At 38.3% G+C, this 26,977-nt stretch overlaps 3 protein-coding genes across 13 annotated transcripts in view; 2 read left to right on the top strand and 1 right to left on the bottom strand.

The window, feature by feature from the left end:
• LAMA4 (laminin subunit alpha 4) overlaps window positions 1-9,890 on the top strand; it is a 134,973-nt gene extending 125,083 nt beyond the window's left edge. Inside the window, exons 33-38 of the mRNA XM_004422231.3 lie at window positions 374-529; window positions 1,767-1,926; window positions 3,612-3,742; window positions 4,902-4,995; window positions 5,456-5,575; window positions 9,437-9,890. Coding sequence (XP_004422288.2) covers window positions 374-529; window positions 1,767-1,926; window positions 3,612-3,742; window positions 4,902-4,995; window positions 5,456-5,575; window positions 9,437-9,582 — 807 coding nt within the window. The 3' untranslated portion in view covers window positions 9,583-9,890. The remainder of the gene's footprint in view (window positions 1-373; window positions 530-1,766; window positions 1,927-3,611; window positions 3,743-4,901; window positions 4,996-5,455; window positions 5,576-9,436) is intronic.
• A 7,667-nt stretch (window positions 9,891-17,557) lies between these two features.
• Window positions 17,558-25,934, bottom strand: FAM229B (family with sequence similarity 229 member B). Of its 4 annotated transcripts, none has more exons than XM_087444020.1 (4): window positions 25,549-25,933; window positions 20,909-21,011; window positions 19,040-19,175; window positions 17,558-17,798 (listed from the first exon to the last, which is right to left on the bottom strand). In XM_087444020.1, the coding sequence occupies exons 3-4, from the start codon at window positions 19,159-19,161 to the stop codon at window positions 17,681-17,683; spliced, it is 240 nt and encodes a 79-aa protein (XP_087300146.1). In that variant the 5' UTR covers window positions 19,162-19,175; window positions 20,909-21,011; window positions 25,549-25,933; the 3' UTR covers window positions 17,558-17,680. The 4 variants fall into 4 exon arrangements, with proteins under 4 accessions (XP_087300146.1, XP_014636764.2, XP_087300145.1 ...); XM_014781278.2 differs by having other exon boundaries at window positions 20,852-21,011; window positions 25,549-25,931; XM_087444019.1 differs by having other exon boundaries at window positions 20,852-21,008; window positions 25,549-25,931.
• Window positions 25,752-26,977, top strand: part of TUBE1 (tubulin epsilon 1) — a 35,660-nt gene continuing 34,434 nt past the window's right edge. For 5 of the 8 annotated variants that reach the window (XR_015555255.1, XR_015555257.1, XR_015555256.1 and 2 more), the window contains exons 1-3: window positions 25,825-25,864; window positions 25,966-26,039; window positions 26,654-26,706. Coding sequence is in view for 1 of the 8 variants with exons in the window: in XM_004422229.3 (XP_004422286.1) it covers window positions 25,840-25,864; window positions 25,966-26,039; window positions 26,654-26,706 (152 nt within the window). In the remaining 7 variants the exon portion in view is untranslated. The other 3 variants (XR_015555259.1, XR_015555261.1, XR_015555260.1) reach the window with 3 other exon arrangements.

The raw sequence follows: 26,977 nt of genomic DNA, 5'->3' as shown, positions 1-26,977 counted from the left end.
ATACAACAGGGAGAATTACCTAAATATTGAAGGAAATCAGTGTGTATGTAGTGGAAAGAGTAAGCAGTGTAAGCTGCATTGCAATTAACTACAATAAATTTAGGAGAGAGAGCATGTGGGCTGGCCAATCGGGAAGAGCTTCATAGAGAACTTGCTAAATATAAGCTGTTTTCAGAAATGAAGCCTATAACTGTAAATCAAGTTTTACAGGAAGGGATGAACTCCTACCCTTCAGAGAAGGGACCACTTTTTTAAAGAACTTCTGCAGATTTCCCACAGTATGGCAATAGCAAAGTTGGGAGGAGAGAAACACAGTCTTTCCCCTAATCTTGGGATGTACTTGAGATGTGCTACTGTCTTTCTCTCCATCCAGGTGATATTTATTCGAGAAAAGAGCAGCGGCCGACTGGTAATTGATGGTCTTCGAGTCCTAGAAGAAAGTCTGCCTCCTACTAGAGCTGCCTGGAAAATCAAGGGTCCTATTTACTTGGGAGGTGTGGCTCCTGGAAGGGCTGTGAAAAATGTCCAGGTAAGCCAGGTGTGACCAGGTAGAGCCGTTGACCTTTAAAGCTGGAAGATCATTTAATCCAGCCCTCATTTTATGATCAGGAAACTGGCAAGAGTAAAACTGTAGTTTGGCTGGAATATCAAAGAAGGCATTGTCCTGTGGGATGTCTGTCCACCCTGTGGCATCACAAAGTCAGGAGTGATCTTTAGATTCTAAGGTTAAGGTGAGATGAAAAAAGTTTCAGAGGTATAAATTGTCATGAAAAGTTATGCCTCAAGGATGATGCTTATTTGCTCAGCAAGTACCCAACTTTTTGTGTAAAAAATACCAAAAAAAGAGAAAGCAAGTCTTTCCGTTATATGTTATTGAGGGAAAAAAAGCTTTCAGGCCATTATGTAAACTCTGATCTCATTTTTGTTTCTTACTCACACACACACACACACACACACACAGTTTATAAATGTGCAAAGAAATGTGGTTACCCCTGGGAGAAGTGAGGGTATAGTAAGAAACACGTTACTTCTGTAATTTACAAGTTTAAAATATTGCACCTTTAAAAAAATGTGTAGCAATAAAGGAAATGCATCAAAGGACTAAATGTTTCTTAACATGAATATATATTTGACTTTAACACAAAGAGTTAACACATTCCTAAGATCTATTAATATATGTGGATAGGGCAAAAAAAGGGAAGAGGGGTTCATGTTTGATTAGATTTTAGGTAAGTAGCCCCAATTCCATGACAACCTCTTTAAAGAAAAGCTTTCCAAAGCAGTGTGAAATCAGTTATCTAAAGTGGCCTGTTTCCCCTCCGGTGGTATGATAAATGCTCAAGCACAGACACAGCTAATGAAGCCAGAAATGCAAGCTTTCTGCTGTTTATTTAACCTCTGTATATTTAACAGTTAAGAACTTTGCTAGCCCCCATCAGCATTAGGTGATCTTGGGGACAGCTGTCATTCTTGAAGGAAAACAAACTAGGATACTTCTAATATTCAATTTGGAAACCACAGCTGCAATTTATTTTGTCATGGTATATGTAAAAATTTCCATAGCTTAATTACTGCAGGCTGACATTATCTAATACAAAATTTCAGCTTCAAAGAACAACTACCTGGAAAACTATCGATCATTCAGCTGGCAAAGATAAATAAGGAATTGCTGGGTTTCTCTTAAGACTCAAATCTCTTCGTTTTGTTTCCTTTTGGTGTGTCTGTGAGTGTCGAGAAAATGGATTTTAAGAAATGTCTTCTTTCAGATAAACTCAGTCTACAGTTTCAGTGGCTGTCTCAGCAATCTGCAGCTCAATGGGGCCTCCATCACCTCTGCATCTCAGACATTTAGCGTGACTCCTTGTTTCGAAGGTCCAATGGAAACAGGAACATACTTTTCCACAGAAGGAGGATACGTGGTTCTAGGTAACAATGACGCATGTTGAAAACATGAGTCATGAAATACTTCTTTCCTGGAGGTGGCTAACAGGCATATTGGGCCCAGAGTTAGAACTTCAGAATGCCAAACTCACTCAGCCTAGAAAATGGCCTCTTTCCACGAGGACCACTTCTCCCCTCCTACCACTCCAAACAGACACACGTGCCCATCCCTGTTTGCTTTCCCCGACCAGAACTTCTCCACAGCTGCCAAACCTCTGGATGTAAACCATCTTGGCTCCGTTAGAATTTTCTATGCTGCTCTGTGGTCTGATCCATGTCGGCTCTTGTCCACCTTGCTCTCTAGGTCTTTCTCTACTCCCTCTCAGCATGACCCATTTTCCCTACGAAAGGAAGTTCCACTTCCTCCCCTTGCCCTGCAATACCAGCGGACAACACTAACCTCCCAAAATTTTATTTCTGGATTTGTATTCTCCTCGACTATTCTCTCACTTATTCAACCAAGTTTTTCTTGTATGCTTCTGGTATGACAGTCTCTTTGTCAGGTGATGGAACGTAATAGTTCTAAAACGAAATAAAATCTCAATGGAATACACGGAATCACCATCCAATCCATTCCGACAAGCATTCTATAGAGCAACCATTACGTGTGAGGAAGGCACCAGGATAGGTGCTGGGAAAGAGGATAGGAGAAGGGTATAAAACCTTCCACATGTTCCGTGCTCTCAAGGCACTTAGGTACTTTGAGTGCATCCCCTAAATAAAGACATTCCAATGCGGCCAAGTATACCTTCTTAAACCACCACCATGTCCAATCAAATAACCAGAGCTAATACTTCCTCTCTTTGTCTAGCTTGTGATTTTACTTTCCTTTCTCCTCCTTTATCCCTACTAAAGTACCAACACTCACATTTCTCAGCCCTTCATTGAATTTCAGTGATAAGAACTCAAAGGCATGGATAGCGTGAAATGCATAGCAACCTGCACAATTTATGTTCTCCATCAAGTGAACATTATTAAGATGCCCCAGTTTGCAATGAGTCTCTTGGCGTGAAAACAGCTATTCTTAAGAGGAATTTATTTTCTTGTGTCACTGCAATGGCACCTCCTAACTGTTTTTGCTGCACTCACTTTCTCTTTCTCCGAAATGCTCTGCAGCACTGGCACGACTTATTTTTTTGTTGTTTAAGAATTATTTTATAATACAGATCTGATCAAGTCAGCTCCCTTGTTCAATGACTGCAAAATAAAGTCTAACTTCCATACTGGAACACTAGAGCCCTTCCCCACTCACCGTGCCTCCTTCTCCCCTTGCAGGGGACAGTCCAGCCACACTGGCCTCCACGGCGCTCTCCAAACATTCCAGCCTCTGTACCAACCTCTGCCCTTTCCTCCTTCTCACTTTGGAAATATTAAATGGTCCTACTAGCTGGAATGACTTTCTTCTCCTCTGAGTTTCCACAGCCATAGTGTATTTTCAGCGTGCTGTCCACACCCTGCTTCCTACAGCAAGAATGGTGTGCTAGTTATCTCAGCCCCGCACAGAGCTTTCCACAGTGTGTTTGACATGGAAAATGCCACTTTCTACTTATCTATGGAAAAAGGCGCTAAACTTTCAAAAACAGATACAAAAATATATAATTACAAAATCACACCATGCTTACAAGATTTAGGTTGCTGTTCTTGAGAGATAATAGTGTTTCTCTCCACAGATGAGTCTTTCAATATTGGGCTGAAGTTTGAGATTGCATTTGAAGTCCGTCCCAGAAGCAGTTCCGGAACCCTTGTTCACGGCCACAGTGTCAATGGGGAGTACCTAAATGTTCACATGAAAAACGGGCAGGTAGTGTGTTACAAATTGTTCAACCATCCGTCTCCTCTGACATTGTTTTCTAGATCTGAAGCAAATTTATCTCACAGAATTACTTCATCAATCTTTCCTAACTGGGAAAAAAAAATGGGGAAGCTATAACATGAAATTTAAATGATGTCAATATCTGGATTTAGATTCATATGCTGGGAATTGATTTGATTAGAAAGAGCCGTGGAAATGTGGAATAGCTAAAAAAATTCATCAACAATAACCACATAATTAAAGGGTTTTAACAAAAGAACTGGAACTTTTTTACAACAAATGGAAACAGCAGACATAGCCAACTATCAAAACCAACAAACACTAAAACATCTATCTTTCTATCTATATGTATACCAGATGTGCGTACGTATGTGTATATATAATATATACACATATATTATTTTCAACTGCTAGAAATGAAAAAATTCTGTTATAAACACCATTTTCATCCTAAAATAATATTACTAAAAGAACATTCATGAGAGTATTCAAATAAATATTAAAGAAAAAGCAGCATATTTTCATTGTTGTCCCTAACTTAATATAACTGATTTTTCTTAATATAAACTAAAATATATGGTTTATTATATAATAAACCTAGAAAAATATGGTTTATTATATAAGCCATATAATAATAAGACAAATCCCTATACAGTGCTTACCATGTGTCAGGTACTATTCTATGCTTTATAAGGGTTAACTCATTTAAGCTCCCCCCTAGCTCCCTGAGGTGGGTATTGTTATTATCACCCTTGTTTTACAAATGAGAAAGCAGAGGCCCAGAGTGAGGGGGTGCCCTGGGATATGAACCCAGGCAGTCTGGCTCCAAAGTCCATGCTCTTCACCGATACCTTAACTGCTTTGTATGACATCCTTAGAAATTAGAGGAATTCATTCTCTTATCTCATTGTTCCTCTCCCCCATCTTCTCTCCTGTGTCATCATTTCCTTCTCTCTCCTAGGAGCCTTCAGTTTAAACTATTTCTATAGCCTACTGAAGAGTGACCCCTTGTGTTCAAATTGTAAAGCTAATCATGTGTGAATGTTTGTTCAAGTATTGCTTGCCCATGGTGAATTATTTAAGAAATTTAGTTTAATCATGATGAGGAGAAAAAATTAAATTATATAATGTCCCCTGTCTTTTGCAGGTCATAGTGAAAGTCAACAATGGCATCAGAGACTTTTCCACCTCAGTGACACCCAAGCAGAGTCTCTGTGATGGCAGATGGCACAGAATTACAGGTGAGAAAGCTGAGTGTCCTAGGTTTCTTTTCTAAAATGAGTCTACACACCCACCTGTGCGATAATGGCTTGGCAGAACTTAGACTATAACTTATGTGATGGAATAGATGATGCATGACAGTCTAAAAGTAGCCAAGAAAAGAAAATCATACGTTACTATACTAAAATGTGTATATTGAATCCACATGTGATTTGGAAATATGAATGCTGCCAAAATAGTCTTAGGGAGTTGTTTAAATAATGCATAACTTATGGGGGGAAAGAGTATCTTAAATATTCTCCCTTTCAAAGGAAAATGTTACAGTGATTACTTGGTTAGACATTAATGTTTTCAATGATATAGAAGTGTGGGGTTTATTCTGGAATAAATAAAAGCCATCTCTGTGATAAATTAGTCCCTTTCATGTGAAAATTAATCACTCCAGGGCCACTTCTGACCAGTCTTTTCCCTGTATTTCAGTCATTAGAGATTCAAATGTGGTCCAGTTGGATGTAGACTCTGAAGTGAACCATGTGGTTGGACCCCTGAACCCAAAACCGGTTGATCACAGAGAGCCTGTGTTTGTTGGAGGTGTTCCAGGTAAGAGTTTTTTAAAAATGACAAGTTCCCAAATCCAAAAAACGGGAAGTTTTCATCATTGTTACTCTAGTATTAAGAATTGGGCTATGTGTTTTTGTAATTCACCTAATAATTCTCAGGATTTTATATATAATGTCCTTTCATAGGAAAAAGTATACTGACAATTGTGACTCCTCATACAGGGATCCCAACAAAGCAACACCTAAGAACCAGACCCCAGCATTCTAACCAGTAGCTATTACTCTCCCTTGGCCACATTTGCTTATTTTTTTCTCTCTTCCCTTTACATAGCCTCCTCACATACACACAGTGAAACACACGCTCTGTTTTATCTCTAACACAAAGACAACTCATTTACTAATACTGCTCTAGGATCTGAGAAGCTTGGAGGACTAAAAGTTTCCTGATAATTGCTCCCCTTCCTTAGTAGGGAAGAAGAGAATACATTGTTCTCCCTGTCCAGGATTAGTCTGGATGGCGGAAACAGCTGCGAACCATAAGTTCTGTTGTTCGTATGTGTGACATTCCCTAAGAGAGGTCCCCAGCTGCAGTTCTGTAAACATCATCAGTACATTGCTGCTGTCATCTGCCAAGAATGGTGTAGAATCCAGGATGGTGAAAGGAGGATACTTAGGGACCCCCCACAATTGTTTTAAACCTCAGAAGCAGGGACCATGACCTTATGTTGAAAGTGTTTGTTTCACACATTTCACTAACTTGGAAAAACTGAATGTTAAAGCTAGAAAGAGGGATATAAGAAGGAGAAAACCAAGCTTTTGTATCTGGAATTTGGTGGAGATTTTAAGCAAAAACTTAACATGGTTTTTCCTTGCCTCGTAACTAGAATATTTGAGACTGACCCGTGTCAAGGCAAATAAGGCTTTAATTAAGAGAGAAAGCACAGTTAAAATTCAGCATCTGACCTTGGGTACTCCCAAAATAGTAGCAACTACGCGCTCCTCTGCTTTGTAATGTGAATTTTTCAAACACCAGTATTAATAATAGTAACTCACTGATGAAATATTTGAGACTCTCAAAAAGCAACCCGTCCGCTCCTTTGCTTCCACTATCCACTCCATTCCCCAGGCCTCTCCTCCCGCTCCTGCCTTCGGTTCTGAAAGGGGTTCTGGCAAAGGCCACCACTGCACTTCATGCAGGCGCAGTGTGGAAGACGTGTCACATCACTTCTCCCATTTCTGCACATTGCTTTCTTCCTAGGAACCACAACATGGTGTAAAATATTTCACAGGTTCCCAAGGGCTCCAGGATCAAATTCAGCACGGCACGCAAGGTCCTTCATCATCTGGCCCCTCCTTGCCCTGCCCCTGGGGTCTCCTCACATCTTCTGGGACTTGCAGGTCTCTGAATGTTCAAGGATGCTTCCTCTGCTCCAGCCTTTACATAGTGCATAGGGCCTCAATTTCTGGAAAATGTTCTTCTTCCTTGCCTCCCCTAGTACCTTTTCAAGGAACAACTCCCACTCCTCCCCTGACTTAACTCCTCATTGACCTTTAGGGCTCCGCTCAAGACTTTCACTTACACACACGTCCCCTCCCTCCCTAGAATGTGCTCTGCATTCCACTGTCGCAGCTCTTACCACACAATATTGTTGACGTTAATCCACTCCTTGCTGCCAGGGAACATAACTTCATTCAACACACATCAAACATTTATTGAGTGTCTGTTAAGCACCATGCTAGGCTCTAGGAGATGGACAAAACGAGCATGGCCCTCCCTCATGGAAGTTACAGTATGTGTTCTTTACTTTGCACCAAAAGTGCTTACCACATCATTCAAACAAATATTTGTCTCTGATTTTTGTGTGTTTTTAGAGTCTGATCCCAGTATTATACACTGCCATCATCTCTCATGACAAGAGTTGCTAAGCTCCACAGACTGGCTGAGCAAGATGTACCTGATGCCAAATTCAGCCTGCCTGAGACATGTAATGAGTAGCAAATTTTAGCTAATGAGCCAGCACACAGGAACTAGCAGACCACAGGGGCCTAACCACCAGCCCACCGCACCATTGCAGCTTTTAATTCCATTTAGAAATCATGCCAGCAAGCCTAGAACAAAAGCAATTATAATTTAAGCTGAATGTCATTAATTACATCATTTTTAGCTGTTCAAGATTAATTCCACTAAAATCACATCAGAAACTGGAGCATTAAAAAGAAAACTAAAAGAAATTTGTCATAAATAAAACCCCTAGATGCACTAAATTCTCTTGGAATCCCAAACAGTTCTCTTGTACCACTCAGAACCTTGGTGACATTATTTCTATCAATAAAAAGTTAATACATTAAAATTTAATGAACTATACACCAAAAATATCAACTTTGCTGTATGATAAATTTAAAAATCAAAATTAGAAGTTAAAGAATTTTTTAAGTTAACGTAGTCCACTAACACACAGGTCTGACCGTTCATTTCTCTACTAAAAATTCTGCATTATTTTGTATATTTCAACCTGAATGCTCACTCTTAAAATCATGTGTTGATTTTATTAATCAATTACTTAGGGCTCTGGGGCACTTTAGTCTCACTACCTACAATTATCTGTGTGGTGAATTATGCAGGCCATAATTTCTATATGAATTATTTCCTCTAGATGACATCCCCCATGAAGCAAAGGGTAGGCAGGTTGGGCAGAGTCAAAATCCATGTTCTAAAACTTGTCTCCAAAACGGGCAGAAGAAATAGATGTTTCTACCCCTTATAGTCTTTCCTGCTCACTCATTTTTATTCTGATGATAATGTACACTGAACAGGCTTGAAGAATATATATATAGTTTTACTAATCTAGAGACAAAGGAAATTGATTTCTCAGGCCCCTTCCAAATCTAAAACTTTATAATTATCATTCTAAATATGAAATGCTATTTCCATGATTTATTTCCAATGCAAAGCTTCTTCTGCATATTCTTAATCTACATCGCTTAGAAAACTTATTACAGCTGCTTGATAATGTTTAATTTGCTGTCCTGTTTTATGATCCTTCCTGAGTTAGTGATTTTAAGTGTTTCCCATCTTTTATTTGCTACTATTCACATAGCTGTTTGTACATAATAATAAGCCTTGACTAAATGGATTTTAATTTCATATTTCTAAGCTCTCTAAATTGCTTTAAATTATATTGCTTCTATCATCTCAACAAATTTAATTGTGTCTGTACAATTAATAAGCATAAGGCTTCTTCTAGATCTCTAATTAAGATAAGGGAAGAAGATTCCCCAGGCGTACCGCAGGGCACCTGTGCCCACACAGAGACTAGGCTGGTTATCATTATCCTATTTATAGTTCTTAAACACTGAGCTCATAAAAATTAAAATTTAGTTTATTTGAATTCATTATTTTCTCATTATATTTTATGAGCTTGGCAAAACTGTGGAGGCTTAAGGGTGAAGGATAATGATACACATTAAACGGAAACATTAACCAAGTTCAAAAATAGTGTGGAAGCTAAAATTTCTTTCCTCCTTCTCAGCAAAGCACACAAAATAAATGAAGCCCATGTGAAATTAACTCTAAAGAGCACAGGCAGATCCTGAAAATTCACTGCTGAGGCTTTACATAGAAGTGGTCAATTTCAGCCTTGGAAGACAGCTGAAATAGACTCAGAAATCTGATCATGGAAAACATGGCAAAACTTTAAAATTACCACATGTTCATATTACTTTGAAAGCAGATAATATTCCTGAGAAAATGAGTAAATTATTACTATATTCCACTTTTGACATGTAAATCATCTTGATGATGTAAGCAATTATGACGTATATTTTTGCCACAAAGTAATATTTGGGTTTGGAATGACTCAGTTGCAATCTTTGTTTCCATTCCATTTCTTTCTTTTCGCAGAGTCTCTGCTGACACCACGCTTGGCCCCCGGCAGACCCTTCACAGGCTGCATCCGTCACTTCGTGATTGACGGGCGCCCAGTGAGCTTCAGCAAAGCAGCCCTGGTCAGCGGCGCCGTGAGCATCAACTCCTGCCCGGCAGCCTGACCCAGCAGAGCAGAGCTGCCCAAGTACCATGTTCTCTAGAGCACTGAAGGGAACACAAAGCCAGCCAGGAGGAATAGCAACTCTTCCTCCTGGTGGGAGCTTTCATCTAGTTGAGCAGGACTTGAGTGAATCATCAGGGACTGGATGTTTATTATTTCTCATTTGGGTTCTTACCTTGGATCTAAAATTTCTTCAATGGACAACAATCAAAGGAGTGTTAAACTTACTTGTATTGTATTACTTCCTGCTGGTGAAATTACTGTTCCTGTTTCTAATAAAATAGAAGGGATTCTAAATAAACACTGGCACACATTTCTAAAGTGTGGCTAAATTCTCCAATTCATCTTTCTTTCAGGGAAGATAACTTTCGATCTATACCAAAATATCTTGGGTATACTTTTCTTTATCCTGAAAAGATTTACTAATTTACATAAAATCTAAAATTAGATAATAGATTCGCTTTTAATATTTTTGTTTGGTCTAGCAATATAACAAAAATATTTTAGGTCTATAGCAGTTATCAAGGCGTAATAAAGTAAATTTCTAACAAATTATTAGAAAAATGGAAGTATAATTTAATTTTTTCTAGATAAAAAAGGAAATTAAATGAACTACTTTTCCCCTTATTTCTTTAAAAGAAAAATAAAATTGTGCACGAGAGGAGGCTTCTGTAGGATATTATTACTGTGTGTTCTGTAGGAATTATGGAGGACATTACAGCAAAGAGAGAACAAAAATCATAAAATTCAATCTAAAAGTATAAAAGTCCTTTTATTAAAAGTTTTTCCCCACATATCTGCAACACAACTAGTCTTATTTCTAAAATTTTATAATCTTTTTTTAGTATCTATATTAATAAAGCCTAGGAAAAAAATAGGCTTGAATAGCTGGTGGAATATTAAAATACAGAAACTGAAATAAAAGAATTATACATGAAAAGATAATCAACATTAAAGACAAAATGAGAGAAAATAGGCCCTCATATCAACAGAATCAAAGATATATAAAAGGATTAATATTTTGAGGAATTACTAAGGAATAAAATAATCTCTTACCTTGAAAATATTATATGTATATATCTACTTATATTTCCTACCCTCCTGTCTCAGGTACATTAATAATAATGTTGAAGATATCAATGTAAATAGCTAATACCAATTCATAGAGGACTTACCAAGTGCCAGCCTCCATGATAAGCTAAAATTGATTTCATCTGATCACTACACTAATCCTATGAGGTAGCATTTGCAGATAAGAAATCTGAGACTTAGAAAGGTTAGGTATATCTTGTCAGCTGTCATTCAGCTAGACTGAGGAGCCAGGTTTTGAAACAAGGGGCTGCAAGATTATTCCCTTGCTTCCTGCCTCCAGAGGACTGTCTGCCTTCAGGCCAACTCTCAGCTGGTCTCTAACACTGGAGGCGCAAACCCAAATGCCTACAGAGCCAGAGAGGTACCATGAAGGAGCGAGGCTGGTGGGGTCCAACTGAGAAAATCAAGAAGGCACTTGCCATGGCTCATCTAGAAGGGCAGCAGGTGCCCAACTCAGCCAATTGTCACCATGAAAGAACACAAGTCTTGAAGGGCCAGAATTTCCAAAGAAGCTGGAGCTGTGAATTTGGAGGGTTTGAAATGGCCTGATTTTTCGATTGGTAACTAATTACAGTAAGGCAACAGCAACCACAACAGGAAAATACCGGGCAGACCAAACAAAACCTTCTGGGAGCCATATGTGACTTCTGGGCTAAAAACTCTGAATCCAAGAGTCTAGGGCCTTAACTGGTACAGATTGAGCCAGTGTTTAAAACACACTGAACCCTCTCAGTATTCCCTCCATCAGACACAAGCAGGAAGAAGTGGCTCTGAACCACTTAGAGCCTACCATTTTTTTTCCAAAAGATTTTCCTGAGGCTTCCTAGAGGGCTCCTCTATCCCCTCATTCTCAGCAGTAGCACAAAGTAAACGAAACCAGCCAAGCTGCAGACCCTGCCTGGTCCTCCAGTAGCTCCACCAGCCATGCACAGACTCACATGTGTACAGACTAAAACCACAGAAATTCTTCTATCTTCTCCACAATTTACAAAGGCACTTTGCAGAGTTAGTATTTCACATTCTTATGCTTGGCAAATGAGAATCTACTGACCCATATACCTCTTAACAACCACACAATGACCTCCTGAAACTTTGAATTTACCATTTATAAGAGCTTGATTCAGTTCTTAGATGGGACCCAATCTTCTCCCAGCTTCTGTCTAGGGAGAAAGAAGTAGGATTTTTTTTTTTTTTTTTAGTTAAACATAATATATCAGGACTTCATATAGAGAAAATATGGGTTGGGTGCTCATAGTAATTTTGACCAGTTGTTCATGGTCCCTGCCAGTTTAGAGCCCCTTCAAAATGAAGAGGCCTCCCATAGAAGAAGCAGCCCTATTTGGCCTGTGTCCCTCTTCCTCCTCTCATGGCCACAGCTGACTGGATGAGGGCACCACCCTATAGCTTTCCAGTGAAGCAACATCCCATTCTCTGGTGGTATGAAAAGATGAATTCAAACAATTGGATATTTTCAACTAAAATTTTAAATTGGGAAACATAGAAAGAATCAAGCACTTAACAGCTGAGACCAAAATGAAACTATCTGAAAGTATGGTTCTAAGTGTTCACCACACACATTTATAGACATACACTTAAAAAAAAGAAAAGAAAAAAACTTAGCATTGCCCATTCTGTAGCCCTAGGATAATACATCCACCTGTCCTTTGTGTAGTACAAACCCCTCAGTTCTCAGCCCAGAGTTTGTAGGGGGGCGGGCTGTTTCAGAAGATGCTGGGATATATTTCTTCTCTGGGCCCCATATCTGTGTATGTAACATGGTAATATAGGGTGTCAAGTCTTTCCTGTTTCCCTAAATTGGTGACTGCAGCCTATATAACAGTAAATACACCAAATTTTAAGTTCACCAAACTTTGAGGTGTGGAGCCAATCCCTTCTCCTTTAGGACTGACCCAGAGAAGCCATTTCAGCACAACCAGCAAGGTAACACAACGATGTCCCCAACATACCACCCACACATCTCTCTGTCTCTCTCTCTCTCTCACACACACACACACACACACACACACACACACAGAGTCTAAAGAGGCTAGAAAGGCAACAGAAGGAGGCACTGTCCAGAATGTTAGCTCCACAGTTTTTGTCTGTGTTATTCACTGATGTGTTGTAAGAGCCTAGAACAGTGCCTGACATGTAGGTATATGCTCAATAAATATTCATTAAGTGAATTGCAGGAAAGCAGAGTTTCCATAAAAGTTACCCCCTCACCTCACCTCCCAAGGCAATAACTTGTAAAGTGCCTGGGAGTCTGAGGAAAAGAAAAACTGATACTGACTTCTCCACTTGGGTTCCCCTGAGCCCAGGGATCTCTGATTTGCCTGAAGGTGTATGGAGAAGATGACAGAAAAAAATGGCACAGCATCAGAGAGACAAGAAGCACTACCTCAAGTCTTTGGTAACTTTTCAAGTCCTGAAAAGTAGGGAAGAAGGTTGGCTACCATCGATAAGCCCACTCAGTTTATAAACTTCACAACACCAGAGGATACCAATCCCAGAGGACATTACTAGGGGGCAGGATGGGGACGGCAGAGGGTACATCAGATTGAGGGATGAAAGCCAGATAAGATCGGCCAAAGCATGGGACAGAGAAGCACATATAAGAGGATTGTAGCGTACTACCACCAGCCAGAGGCAGCAATTGAACCCCTCAAGGAAATCCTAGCAGCAATGGAGGCTGCTCAGCATTGAGTCCCTCACCAACCCAGGTAGACCATAGTGAGTTTACAGACAGTGAGCTACATCAGTCACCTCAACAGAATATGTTCTCAAATGATCATGTCTGAAGACGGATGATTAATGAGCTGATGTCAACCCGGAGGAAGGTTATGAAAGCATGATACCACAGAGTTGCCCTAACACCTGTTTATAATATTCCCTTACAGAAAGCTGTATCTAAGAATGCTAGGAATGTGGGAAGGCATTTATTCAAGGCAGAGGCTTTAGAAGACTAAAGAATTCATACTGATAAAAAATTCTTGTTTATCCTTTTAATATAATGTCTTTATGGTCTGTAGTAATGTCCCCAGTCTCATTCCTGATATCTGATAATTCTGTCTAGAGGTTTATCAATTTTATTGATCTTTTCGAAGAACCAGCTTTTGGTTTCATTGATTTTTCTCTATTATTTATTTATTTCATTGATTTGTTATCTTCATTTTTTCTTTCCTCTGCTTGTTTTGGGTTTAGTTTGCTCATCTTTTCTGCTTTCTTAAGGTGAAAGCTTAGATCATTGACTTGAGACCTTTCTTCTTTTCTAATGAAAGAATTTAGTGCTCTCTCTCTAAACACTCCTTATCTGCACCTCTCGCATTTTGATATGTTGTGTTTTCCTTTTCATTCAGTTCAAAATACTTTTCTAATTTCTCCTGTCATTTTTTTCTTTATTCATGTGATTTGGAAGTGTGTCATTCAGTATTTGGAGATTCTCCAGATATTTTTCTGCTATTGATTTTAACAGAATTTAATTCTGTTGTGGAACATACTTTGCATACTCTGCATACTTTGCATACTTTTCAACTTATTGACATTTGTTTTACTGCCTACCATGTGGTCTATTCTTGGTAAAATTTCCATGTGTACTTGAAAAGAATGTATAGCATTTTGCTGTACTGTTGTTCTTATCAGTTGTTGAAAGATGTTGAAATCTCTGACTATAAATGTGGAGTTATTTCTCTTTCAATTTCATCGATTTCCGATTCATGTACTTAGAAGCTCTGCATAAACATTTAAGATTATTATGACCCCTTTATTGTTATGAAATCTCTCTCTTTATCCCTGGTAGTATTCCTTGCTCTAAAATCTTCTTGTCTTATACAGCCACCCCGACTTTCTTCTGATTAATGTTTACATAGTATATTTTCATCCTTTTATCTGCATGTTATTATTTAAAGTAAGTTCATGTAGACAGCATCTTCATTTCTAGTCAATCTGACAATCTCTGCCTTTTAATTGAAGTATTTAGACCTTTTGTAACTAATGCAAATATCAATATGGTTTGGCTTAAATCTATTATCTTTGTTTCTTTTTTCCTGCCTTCTTCAGGATTAAGTGATATTTATTCCATTTTATCTCCACTATTGGTGTATTAGCTGTTATTGTTTGTTTTTACAGATAACTCTAAAATTTACAATTTACATATTTACCTTATCACAGTCTGTCTTCAAATACTATTACGCCATTTCATAAACAGTCTAAGACACTTACAAAAGTAAACGTCCATTTTCCTCTTCCTGTCTTTTTTGCTATTGTTATCACACATTACACTTTTATATAAATTATCATTGTTATTATTTTTGCTTTAGTCAGTTACCTGTTAAATAAATGTCTTAAGATGAGAAAAAGGCTTTTAAATTTCTCCACATGTTCTCCATTTCTGGTGCTCTTTATTTCTTTGTGCGAATCCAAATTTCTACCTGGTATCATTTTCCTTCTGCCTGCAAACTTTCCTTTAACATCTCTTATAGTACAGATCTGCTTGTTATGAATTCTCTTAGCAATTTTTTTTGGCTGAAAAGTCTTTTCTTCACCATTTTTGAAAGATACTTTAAAGATTTTGTTCTGTTGCCTTCTTGCCTCCATGTTTTCTGATGAAAAGTGTGCTCTCATTCTTATTTTTGTTCCTCTGACTGAGTCATTTTTGCCAGGTTTTAAGATTGTCTCTTTATCCCTGGTTTTCAGACAATTTAATTATATGGATTTTTGGTTTGTTTTGTTTTCTTCATGTTTCTTCTCCTTGGGGTCAGTTAAGCTACTTGGATCTGTGAGCATATAGTTTTCATCAAATATAGAAAAATTGGGGCCATTATTTCTTCAAATATTTTTCTATTCTCCTCCCTCCTCCTCCTGGGAACTCTTACATATATGTTAGACTGCTAGTTATTGAAACATAAAATTTATGCCTTTTTTTAGCCTTTTTCCTTCTTATTTCATTTTAGATAATTTGTATAACTATGTCTTCAAGTTCATTAATCTTTTCTTTTCCAATGTCTAATCTGTTCTTAATCCCATTCAATGTATATTTTTATTTCAGATATTATATTTTTCATCTCTAGAAGTTCACCTTGGGTCCTCTTTATACCTTCCATTTCTCTCCTCATCATGATTAGGCTTACATCTACTACTTGAATATTTATGGTAGCTTGTCTGCTAATGCTATCACCTGTCATTTTGAGTCTGTTTCTATTTACTAATGATTCTCTTGACTATGGATTGTATATTCCTTCTTTTTTGAATGCCTGGTAATCTTTTATTGGATGCTGATCATTGTGAATTTTACATTTTTAATACTGGATTTTACTGTAGTTCTTTAAATTTTGAGGTTTTTTTCCCCTCCTTGGATGCAGTTTAGTTACTTGGAATCAGTTTGATCCTTTCAAGTCTTGCTCTTAAGCTTTGTGAGGGCAGGTCCAGAGCAGCCTTCAGTCTAAAGCTATTCCTATCTCCCACCCCAAAGCCACCTCCACTGAGGCAATATCTTGCTGAGGACTCTACTCAATGCTCCATGTATTAAAAGATCTTCCCACTATGGTTGAAACCCAAATTATTCCCAGCCTTGTATGAGCTCTGAGGAATATTCCATCACTCCTTTCCTATTATTCTTTCCCCAGCCTTGGTCAATTTCCTTTCTGGATTTTGTTCTCTTCCTTTAAGGAGTATTAATTTTTTATTTAGCAGATAATTAAGTAACTTAGGGATCACCTTGATTCTCTCAAGTCTGATTTTTAAGCTTTGTTAAAGTTGGTATACAGCAGCTTTTAGTCTAGTACTAGTTTAGACCTCCTACTAAGGTGTGACCTTTCTGAGGTCTCTACTCAATGGCCCACATGCTTAACAAGATATTTCTACTCTGGCTGGTTGGAATTCAAACACCTCCCAGCACTGTGTGAATTTTTCTAGTTTATATATATAAAAATCTCAGAATTTTTCCATTTATAAATTCCTGGCAGTTTTTCTTTTTTACCTCATGCATTACTCATGCATCTATGTCCACGTAATCATAAGCTAATAAACCTTTCATTTAAAAAGGTTTATATGTATATCTTCAGGAGCAGCAAGGTAGACAAGCAACTGGGGGAACTGTATCTGACCTTAAAGACAGTCCTCTGGAGAAGACAACTTCATGGGATAGATGGTGCAAACATCAAGAGGAAAAGAAAGTAGGCTGAGTTTCTTGGGGCCATCACAAGAATAAAAACAAAACAGAGAGATGGCCTAGATGCCATAACTGATCCTTAAGTCTAATCAAACAAAAAGATCCATCTGAGGTTTCTTAGTACCAATTGTGGATAATTTCAGGATGACTGGCTGGGACTTGAGGTACAGTGCAATGATGGGACATTATTTTTTCCTGGAAAAACAGGGGTTAGAATCATAGCCTTGGCCTCATTATGATAAATTTAACCAATAACCTGAGCTTCCATATGCAAGCAATTTATATGCTTTGCAGATTAACCATGGACTAAGAACTTTCTTTGGTCTTGGGTATTCTTCCAAAATGCACAATCCACTGGCCAACATTTCTCACCCAGTATAATTATTCCTGGGCAGAGCATTATCAAAAGACATCAAGCCAGAAACTGGTGTAGGGTATTCAAGTGAAAGGATTCAGCTAAGTAGCAACCCAAACATGAAAAAAGGAAACCAGCTTAAAACACATTAAGCATTTAGAATGGGCCCTTCCTGATTGATAATCACGGTGGATTAAGCTTCATCTTGAATTATTAATATTAATGATCTACTGTGAGCAAGATGAGCTCTAAGGTACTTTCTAATTGTGAAATATTATTCTGTCTTATCTATCAAACATAACTGATGGCTTATCACCACACATGTTTTACAGACCACATTTCTGTCTTATCCTACTAAAAGTAAGTATTTCAACTATTGTCATCATCCAAAGGTGCCACCACTTTTATTTGTTTACCGGATCATAAGATGATACTGGCCCATTACCCTTGACTAGTCAAACCTCTACAAAAGACTTAATTATACTATTTAGGATGCATTTCCTTGCTGCTTTGTGCAGGTGGCTTTCTCATTGTTGCATAGACAGTGATGGGAACATCAGTTATTGTCAGGCAATGACTTCCAGGGCATCTGCGGAGTTGCCTGAATAAAAGAGCAAATGACATGTAGTTAGATACGAAAAAGGAAATTTTTCAGAGCACCAAAGTTTGAGTGCATATTCAATTGTTTTAAATCATTTTGAAATTTTTAAATGTCACAAAACAATTATAATACAATGGCACTGATGGGGCAGACATTTTAGACTTATGTCGCAAAGAAACTGTGGTTCTTGCCATATGTTTAATCACAGGATTTTCATAAACACAAAGATAACCCTCCAGACATTCATTTTGAAAGTTATGCAGTGATTGCTAAGTGGAAAAAAAAAACGGGACGGTGCATAGTTGTAAACATAAGTGATAATACTTTGGCAATTCATATGTATACGTACCTTAAAATCACTTCAGTTAAGTGATTTAAAAACTAGAATATTTGTGGAAAAATATAAAACTGAATATACTATTCCACATACTATTCAAATGTTGTTAGAGTCTCAGGTTTAAAGGAGCCCCTAAATGACATCTAATCCAAAAATACATCTAGTGCTTGAATTTCCTTTCCAACCTTCCCACCAATAATCACCCAGCCTTAACCATTTCTCAAGACAAGTGCTCAGTACTGCCCAAAGTAACCGATCCCATCCTTGAAGAATTCCGGTTTTTAAAGTACCTACCTTATTAAGCTTAAATCTGTGTTCTAAAAATTTCTAAGCTGTGAGAAATCTAACAACGTAGTATTTGACATTTTGCTATGGTAAACAGCAGAAAAGTGAAACAAATCCTATTTATTAGAGTTTTCTTCAATTTTGCAAAAATGCTTTTGTGTTACTGAATCTCCATAATCTATATCGCTCTCTTTCTGCCAGAAGTCAAATCAAAGTCAAAGTGACACTAAATCTGAGGTCTGAGTCGTCTTCATATTTGTAGCCGTAGGCCTAGCCCAGTGCCCTGCACACAACAGCACAAAAGCTTTGCTTGTTTAATTGAATGCTATATCCAATCTTGAAACTATCAACAAAAAAAAAAATCTAGCTAAAATTTACCAAAAAAAAAAAAAGAAAGAATTGGTCTGTCCTTAAGACTTGGAGAGGTACAAAACACAGACTGTGCTAAGAAAACTTGAAATCTGTTAATACCAATTTAGTAACAGCAATGTTTGTTTATACTAATTAATAACAGCAATGTTCCTGGGCTATCTTCTTGCTAACACTGAACATCAGCTAAAGCTGGTACCGATGATAGCTATTACACGTTTCCTCAGTTGTCAGGATAAGAAGACTTTACCTAGTTGGTGACATCTCTTTCCCGTTACAGGCAGCACTGGAGCTCAGCCCAGGCTCCAGCCCAGTTGAAGAATCTCCTCCTTCCACTGGAAACCTTGGCTGAGTCCCAAACCAAAAAGGCATAATTCACTGAAAACCTAGATTAGAAAGTTAAAATAATGGAGGGGGCGTGAGTTGTCTTCAAATAGTTCTTTGGAATTTTTAATGTGACTATTTTGTTATAGGCATATAGAAAAATTCTGAAAATGATATTTTTAAATACCTATAAAAGTGTATAAATACTGTATTACACAACTCTCTCATATACAATTTTAAGTCTTGCAACAAATACAAAATAGCCACTATGTGATAAAAGTAAATTGTGCCATATAGTTAACATGACTGAAGTCCATTTCTGTTGTGTGAAAAGAATTCAGTTTGCCTTTAAACGGTTTTTGCAATCAACAAGCTTGAGCCCCTTCTCCCACCTCCCACTGCCTCACTGCCTTTCTAAGTGCTTCTCTTCCTTTGAAGTACAGCTGAGTTTCACATCCATCACAACCCCCATGATATCTTCAGCTAATCCTTCTGTTCCTGGTGATCAGTCATTCCCCCCCACCTCTCTACATTTACAGAGCATTACTTAAGAAAGTGCCTTGGGAGAGTTAGACTGACTATGTGATCTTAGGCAAGGTACTTAACTGAGTATATTTCTTAAGGATAAACTGGGAATAATAATAGTATCTACTTCCAAGGTAACAGTGAGGATTAAATAAGATAATACGTGTAAAGTACAGTGTCTAACACATAGTTAGTGCTCAATAAATGTTAACTATTATACTCAGCAGATGATATTGAGCAACATTAAATATACATATACATACATAATGTATATATGAGATATATACAATCTATATGATACACATATACACACATACACATACACACATAGAGCTACATAAAATAATCTCCTTACTGCCTACTGTTGCCTCTGCTTGGAAGTCTTCCCACCCTACTGCTCCCACCCTTTCCTTGTTGGGGCCAACTCATTCATTAAGTCTGAATTTACATTTCACTTTCTCAGAGCAGCCTTCCATAACCCCCATTATGTAAGTTTTCACAGCACTCTTTATTTCTGCTTCGTAACAGCTACCATCACTCTAATTCAGGATTTCTTAACCATGACACTATTGACATTTGGGGCCACATAATTTTTTACAGGGGAGGGAGGAGGCTGTCCTGAGCATTGTAGGATGTTCCACAGCATCTAAGGCCTGACCCACTACATCTCAGTAACACCCCTCCTCCACAGTTGTGACAGTCAAAAATGTCTCCAGACATTGCTAAATATCCCCTGGTGGAGAAGCAGGGAAAATTGCCCCCTAAATTGAGAAACAGTGCCCTAATTTTTGTAAATGTTTTTTACAAATCACTGTCCCCCACCCCCACTCCACGTCTGTCTTTGTCACCACTGACTGAATCCTTAGTACCTAGAACAGTGCCTGGCACACAGTGGGTAACTAATCATTCTATCTCGTACAAATTTGCATGGACAGGAAAGGATAGGAAAAATGAAAACTGTCATAACTGTTTCTTATGCCTAGTACAGTATCCTATGCCTAATAAGGAAGTGTTCACTGTGGTAATAATAAAACTAAATTATTAGTACAGAATTTTAATAGTATATAATGGTTTTTATAGACTGTGGGTCAATTATCAGGCAAAAAAAGTGTTATACTCAATGATGAGTTAGTAAAACCATTGTAAAATCTATGGTTTAGTATAGCTTATGTAGGTATTAATTTTTAGGTAACTTGATCAATGATAGACTTACCAAAATAGGCCAAGTCTGATTCCTGTAGAGGCGAATAAATCAATTGCTTCTACTAACCTTCCATAGAAGACTGGAACTGCCAAAGGAATGATCACCAAACGTCCCAGTGACACCCAGAAATTATGACATCAGAAGATTCTTTCACATAGTTTCCTACCTACTAAAGGATAAAATGTCACAATTCATAGCTCCAGCAACACAGTCCAACTTAGCTAAAAATTGTCTCTACAGTTTGTTTGAAGGTTTATTCTTGCTGTCACTGCCTTGTTTATTTTCCAACAATATTAAATATTTTGATCAATGATTGAATTTATCTATATCTCTTCGAGACCTACAGTCTAATCAATGTGCACAAAATCACACGAGATTCTTCTCATTTTATATCCCATTTACTTCATTATCTTTATCTTTTAGACTTTCCCTTAACTAATAACCCAAATTAATCCAATCTACCTATGTCCTCATCTCACTCCAAGGGCTACAAACTGCACCTTTACAAATTTCTCTATAGCTCTTCCTATGTGGGATTCTGTACACCCTCTCTCTAATGCCTGGACTACCTCTCCCTTCCTGTTTCCTTAAAAGAACCTTGAAATTCCCAAATGACAGGAATAACGACAATTGAGAAAGGAAGCATACATCTTGTACTATCCTCTCTATTCCATTCCCTGGTCCCTGAGGTTCTATTCTGTTCATACCATCTTGGCCAAAGGAATGATGATCAGGTGTCCCAGTAACACTCAGAAATTATAACATCAGAGATTCTTTCACATAGTTTCCTACCTGCTAAAGGATAAAACGTCTCAGTTCATAGCTCCAGCAATAAGTCGAAAATTATCTTCTGGACTGCCTTCCCTCTCCCAATTTCTGTATCAACAACTTACCTCACTGAATGTAATACTTAAGTTTAACCCTTAAGCCAGAACATTACTCTTCGGCAACTAATTTTTTTCAGTATTCATAGATGACTGAACTATTAAGTGCTGGGGAGCATTTTTTACATTCAATGAAAATCTTTTTCACTACCTACATTTTATGCTAAGTTCCCACTGTTTTGTTTTCATATGACTTATGTTATTGGCAACTAGCATTTTCCATAATTAAGTTGATGTCAGACAAAATTTTACCTCTACCTTCTTTTTCTTACTAAGGTGCTGTGAATAGTTGATCACAATTTTAGCTTGGAGAAACACAACGTAACTGTGTCATAGACAAACTGAAATAACTGCTAGCCATTGTTAGCTAATGTATCATTAGGACCTAAACATTTCATCCTTAGGACGGCAAAGTTTTTTAATAGATTACATTTTTTAGTGGAGGCGGCAGTGGGAAAATGATGGATTTTTCCATCAGAATTAAGTTTGAATGTTAACACCACATTAACTCTGAGACTTTGTGCAAATCACTACAAGTTTGTCTGTAAAATGGTATTAATTCCTACATCACAGAGTTGTTTTGAGGAAAAAAAAATCTAACATGTAATAAAGCCAATGTCTGGAATACAAAAATTCAATCAGCACGAGTTCTCTTATCTTTTTGCTTAATTCTTGAAATCAGAGTGGTGAGGCATTGATTTCACTTTTTAGTCATTGATATGTCTTTAAACTACAAAGTAAAGTATCTCCATGTGGAATATTCTTAAATTCCTCTAATTTACCATTATTTTTAACTAGTTTATTTGGCACAAGTTGTGCCAAATTTCATTTTGTCAGCATAGGTGATACAATGAAACAAACTAAATAGTAGCCTTAATGTTGAAATTTTCCAGCACTAGAGTATACATCAGAAGACAGAATGAACTTGACTCTCCAGCAGATCAAAGAAATGGATGAATAAGTGAAGTATAAATGGTGGAAAACAAAGATGGTGAAATCTCTAAATACTCTCTCTTTGTTCTCATAAGCCCAAGACTAATGATCTTTCAAACCTCAGGATATTGATTCATGAGATGCAGAAAAGGAGTGATGTTTGAACTGGGCATATCCTAAGGAAATAGATCCATTATCAGAACTAATTCATTCATCCAACAAATATTTGCTAAGAATCCACCATGAGCCAGGCATGTGTTGAACGCTGAAGACTAAATATTGAGGAAAACAAACACAGTGTCTGTCCTAGTGGAGTTTACAGGTTAGGGTAGGGTATGTCCTAGACTAGGATATCAAACCTAAATCTAAAGGATGAGGAGGCATTAACTAGATGAAAGAGCTTACTTCTCAGTATATTAACATCTTGTCTTTAAATTCCTGCATTATTGAATTCACATTCTTATTAAGTTCCTCTAAAACACAAAGAATATATGATGAATTTTCACTTTCTCCTCTTAGGTTAGGTTTTAGCCAGGTCACATACTTCATCCATCTTTTGCATGCTATTTTCCTTCCTTAGAGTCCTTTTACAGTAGTAATCTACATAATTCTCAATGATTTTTTTTCTCTTGCTCATATTTAACATACAAAATTCTGTCCAATCCATTCATTTGGTGTGTTAGACAGCTATTGGTCCAATAGTATTGCACCCCAAAATCTCAGCAGCTTCAACCAAAAATATTTTTCTTGCTCATAAGACTGTGGCTAGCCTGCTGGTCAGCTGATTTCCACTTGCCTCACCTGGGTTTGACTAGGATCAGCAGGACTCCACATTTCCATTGAGATCCAGATTCAGATCTGGCCCACATGTCTTCATTATTTTGGAAAGAGCAGCCACTTGAGGCAGTTTTTCTTAGGAAAAATAGCAAAGTCCAAGAGGCAAAAGCATGCAAGCACATCTAAAATCCCTGCTTGTTTCATACTTCACTCCATGGCTATCATTCCATTGGCCAAAGCAGCCACATGACCAAGCCCAGCATCATTGGGGCAAAGATGTATACTCTGCTGATTCTACTATACCGGGAAGTAGCACACAGTCATGTGCAGAGGGAGAGTAAAGAATTCAGAACAATAATCCAATCTACCATACTCTATTGTGTGGGTAAATTCTCCCTGACTTCTTTCCTACTTATCTGAAACCTATTCCCCTTACAGCTAGAATTTGAAAGGAAAGTCACATTTTCTTTTACACTGTGTTTGTATCAAAGGAGACGTACTAGAGGGAATGCCATTAGAGCTGTGTGTAGCCTTTCAGGATGGCCTGGGTTCTGCTTGCTCCTCTGCGAGTTTGTTGAAAATCTTAAATGAGATCTCAGTCCAATTAGGAGTGTATTCAACTTCAGGATATGCTCAGATTTATGACTTCAATGTGGACTCCTGGAAAATATAAACTCTAAAAAGTTTCTCTGCCTCCACTGATGTCCTGAAGTGGCTGGTATGTAAGGTTCCACCTTGACTCTTAAGCAGAATGCCTCTCAGTCTGATTTTCTCCAGACTGAAGTTACTAACAAGACTTGTTAGGACTTTCTTAATTTGATGTTGCTCCCATGTATGACTTCTGGGGAATAATGACTGGGACCTAACCCCAGCATGGGGGGTAGAACTCTGCAGAGGCCAGAACAGGAGATGAGCTGGCACCATAGCTCACTGATGCAGATCTGCTCACATCACTGCCTACAAACTGGACCAAGCTTTGCAAATTTTGGAAGCCCGAGACTCTGGCCAACATCAAGACATGAAGCAAAGTGTTGGAGGTACACTGACTCCATGCTCACCAATAAGCAATTAAGAGTAAAATCCAGCAACTGCAAAAATTTCTTGATTAAAATTTGCCTGTTCACAAGAGATATAAGTACTAAAGTGAAAAACATCTAAATGGAAATGTGGGAAAGCTTCAGCACCATAAACCACCCATTGCAATTTCAGACTTAACCAGCTATCACAGAAATGCAGTAGCAACTATTTTTCTTGGTGGGGGAATGAGGTGTTCCAATCAACCGAGTATTACAGTTCATACTACCACACATTAATAGCACATGTAATTTAACTTTTTCTTGTAAATGAAAGAGTCTTCCCAGGATTTTGTAGTTCCTCAGAATTTTGGGGAAAATATTAATTTCATTAAAGAAGCGCTTGATTTCTTAACTGAAATCTGGTCTAAATTGATCAGTAAGAGTTTGCAATATTTTTCAATGTTTGACAATTTTAAGAGTTGGTAATTTTCAGGAATGCCTTATTTTTCAATCTTCTCCTCTTTTCTCTCATCTAAACACTGTACATATATCAAATGCTAGTTTTAATTCCATCTCTTCCATCAGACTTCTATTTACTCGTCTACATCCTCATCCACTGAATCCTACTGCATTTACAGTCAGCGTCACACAATATTGTAAGTCACAATTTTTTTACTATTTCCTGTGTGTCTTCAATTAGGTTGTAAGCTTATTGGAGCTGGATCTATGTCTTAATTTCTCTTGAATCCTCCAGAGGACCTAAAAGTTAATGTTGGGCGCATACAGCGTTCAACAAATACTGGTTGGGTCTCTGAAGCGCCATTCTTGTCAAAGTGCATAACCACCTAGTTTCGGTTGTGCCCTGACACGTCTATTTGTCTAGAGTTTCTTTGTGCTCATCGACATTGTTCGTTTTCTAACAGACCAAAGGGCTTGATGGCTAGAGATACTAACGCAGGGTCCCAAGGAATCTCAATAAACGGAATTTGACCCACCGCCCAGGATGTTGAGACTGTGAACGAAGACTAAACGCCTGAAACCCCATGAACAGTTTTAAAGACACACGTTTTAAAATCCCACTGCAAAGCCTATTTACCCGCCAGTTACTCCGGCCTCCGGAGCTGCCGATGCTCAAAGATGTTGACAAGGCAGCGAGGACCTGCGGTCCGGAGGCCCAGTCGCTATGGTAACGGTGACACGCAGTGCGCTTGCGCAGCCTTCTGACGGAAAATCTTTATCCTGAACCTGGAGAACTGCTTAGCGACGGCAGCGACTTACGGCAGCGGCGTGACATACGGCCGCCCCCTCGCAGAGCGCGGTTGGTGGGCTGGGGCAATAAGAAGGCAGGCTCTGGCTCCAGATTGCCCTGGGCTGGCAGCGCTGTAGTATGACCCAGTCGGTGATAGTACAGGGTAAGCTGCCCCGGGAGGCTGCAGACCTGGTCTCCACGGAGCCGAACGGCCTTGTTTGCCGCCTAATCTCCGTTCTCTTTCCTTCCTCTCCCTGATCGCAGTCGGCCAGTGCGGAAACCAGATCGGCTGCTGCTTCTGGGACCTGGCGCTGAGGGAGCACGCCGCGGTCAACCAGGTACCGGCCCCGCCCCCTGGAGTCCCCCTCGCCTGTCACCGAGGCTCTCCCAACAAATAAGCAAGAGTTACTCTATTTCAGTTTTTATCTGACCGATATAAGTTGTATGGGATCTTGTCAGTAAAGACCAAACTGTTTTAGACGTATGTTGGCGTTGGACACAGAATAGACTAAACGAACACTGGCCAGAGACCTTAGTCTTAAGTTTCTCTAATTCTCGGGGTCTCATCTTTATCAGCGTTCTTGTGAAGAGCAATGAGATAGTATATGTGATAAAATAGGTAACATGTGTGGTATTATATTCCTTAATTTAACCAGTCAGCGTTTAAAATGATCACCAAGAATCCAGAGAAAGCTCTCATTTGATACACCTGTTCTACGGTCCTAGGGGGACTCCTTTCTCCAGCACCCTCTGCGGAACATACTCCATAGGTCTCAGGGCATTTACTCGTCTCTAGATTGGAAAAATCAGCGTGAGCATTTTATGATAATCTGCTTTTTCTTATCATAGCCGCGTACCAGACATTACAGTATTGTGGGATTATTAAATTGAAAGGACTTTATTTGGGAAAAAGGAAAAACTTAAATGCTATAAATATATTTTTTCTTTTTAGAAAGGAATTTATGATGAGGCACTAAGCAGCTTCTTTAGAAATGTGGATACCAGGTAAGGTGGGATTAAAGTCTATCACATAGCAGAATGATTCTTTTCATGTCAATAGATTGGGAGAGAATTCTTCAAAGGACAATAAAAAACCGTTGATAACTGTAAAGAAGTTGTCTGGCTTTTTTGTTTTTCTCATTATTGAAAGTATATTTATTCTCATTATTATTCTCATATCTTTAATATTCTTATATTATTCTGCAGAGAGTTACAACAAGTTTTCTTTTAAGGCCATGTTTAAGAACAGAAAGAACTTTTAGTGTGCCTTCTTTTA

The sequence above is a fragment of the Ceratotherium simum genome, chromosome 19 (assembly GCF_057802395.1).
Source record: "Ceratotherium simum simum isolate JZ-2026a chromosome 19, ASM5780239v1, whole genome shotgun sequence".
Taxonomy (NCBI): Eukaryota; Metazoa; Chordata; class Mammalia; order Perissodactyla; family Rhinocerotidae; genus Ceratotherium; species Ceratotherium simum.
This window is presented reverse-complemented; position numbering and strand designations above follow the sequence as displayed.

Excerpts from the sequence above, each read along its gene's own strand:
- FAM229B (XM_087444021.1), bottom strand. The coding sequence starts at position 19,161 with ATGCCTTTTTGGTTTGGGACTCAGCCAAGGTTTCCAGTGGAAGGAGGA. Across the intron at positions 17,799-19,039 it reads AAAGAGATGTCACCAACTAG|GCAACTCCGCAGATGCCCTG; the intron begins GTAAAGTCTTCT and ends TCTTTTATTCAG.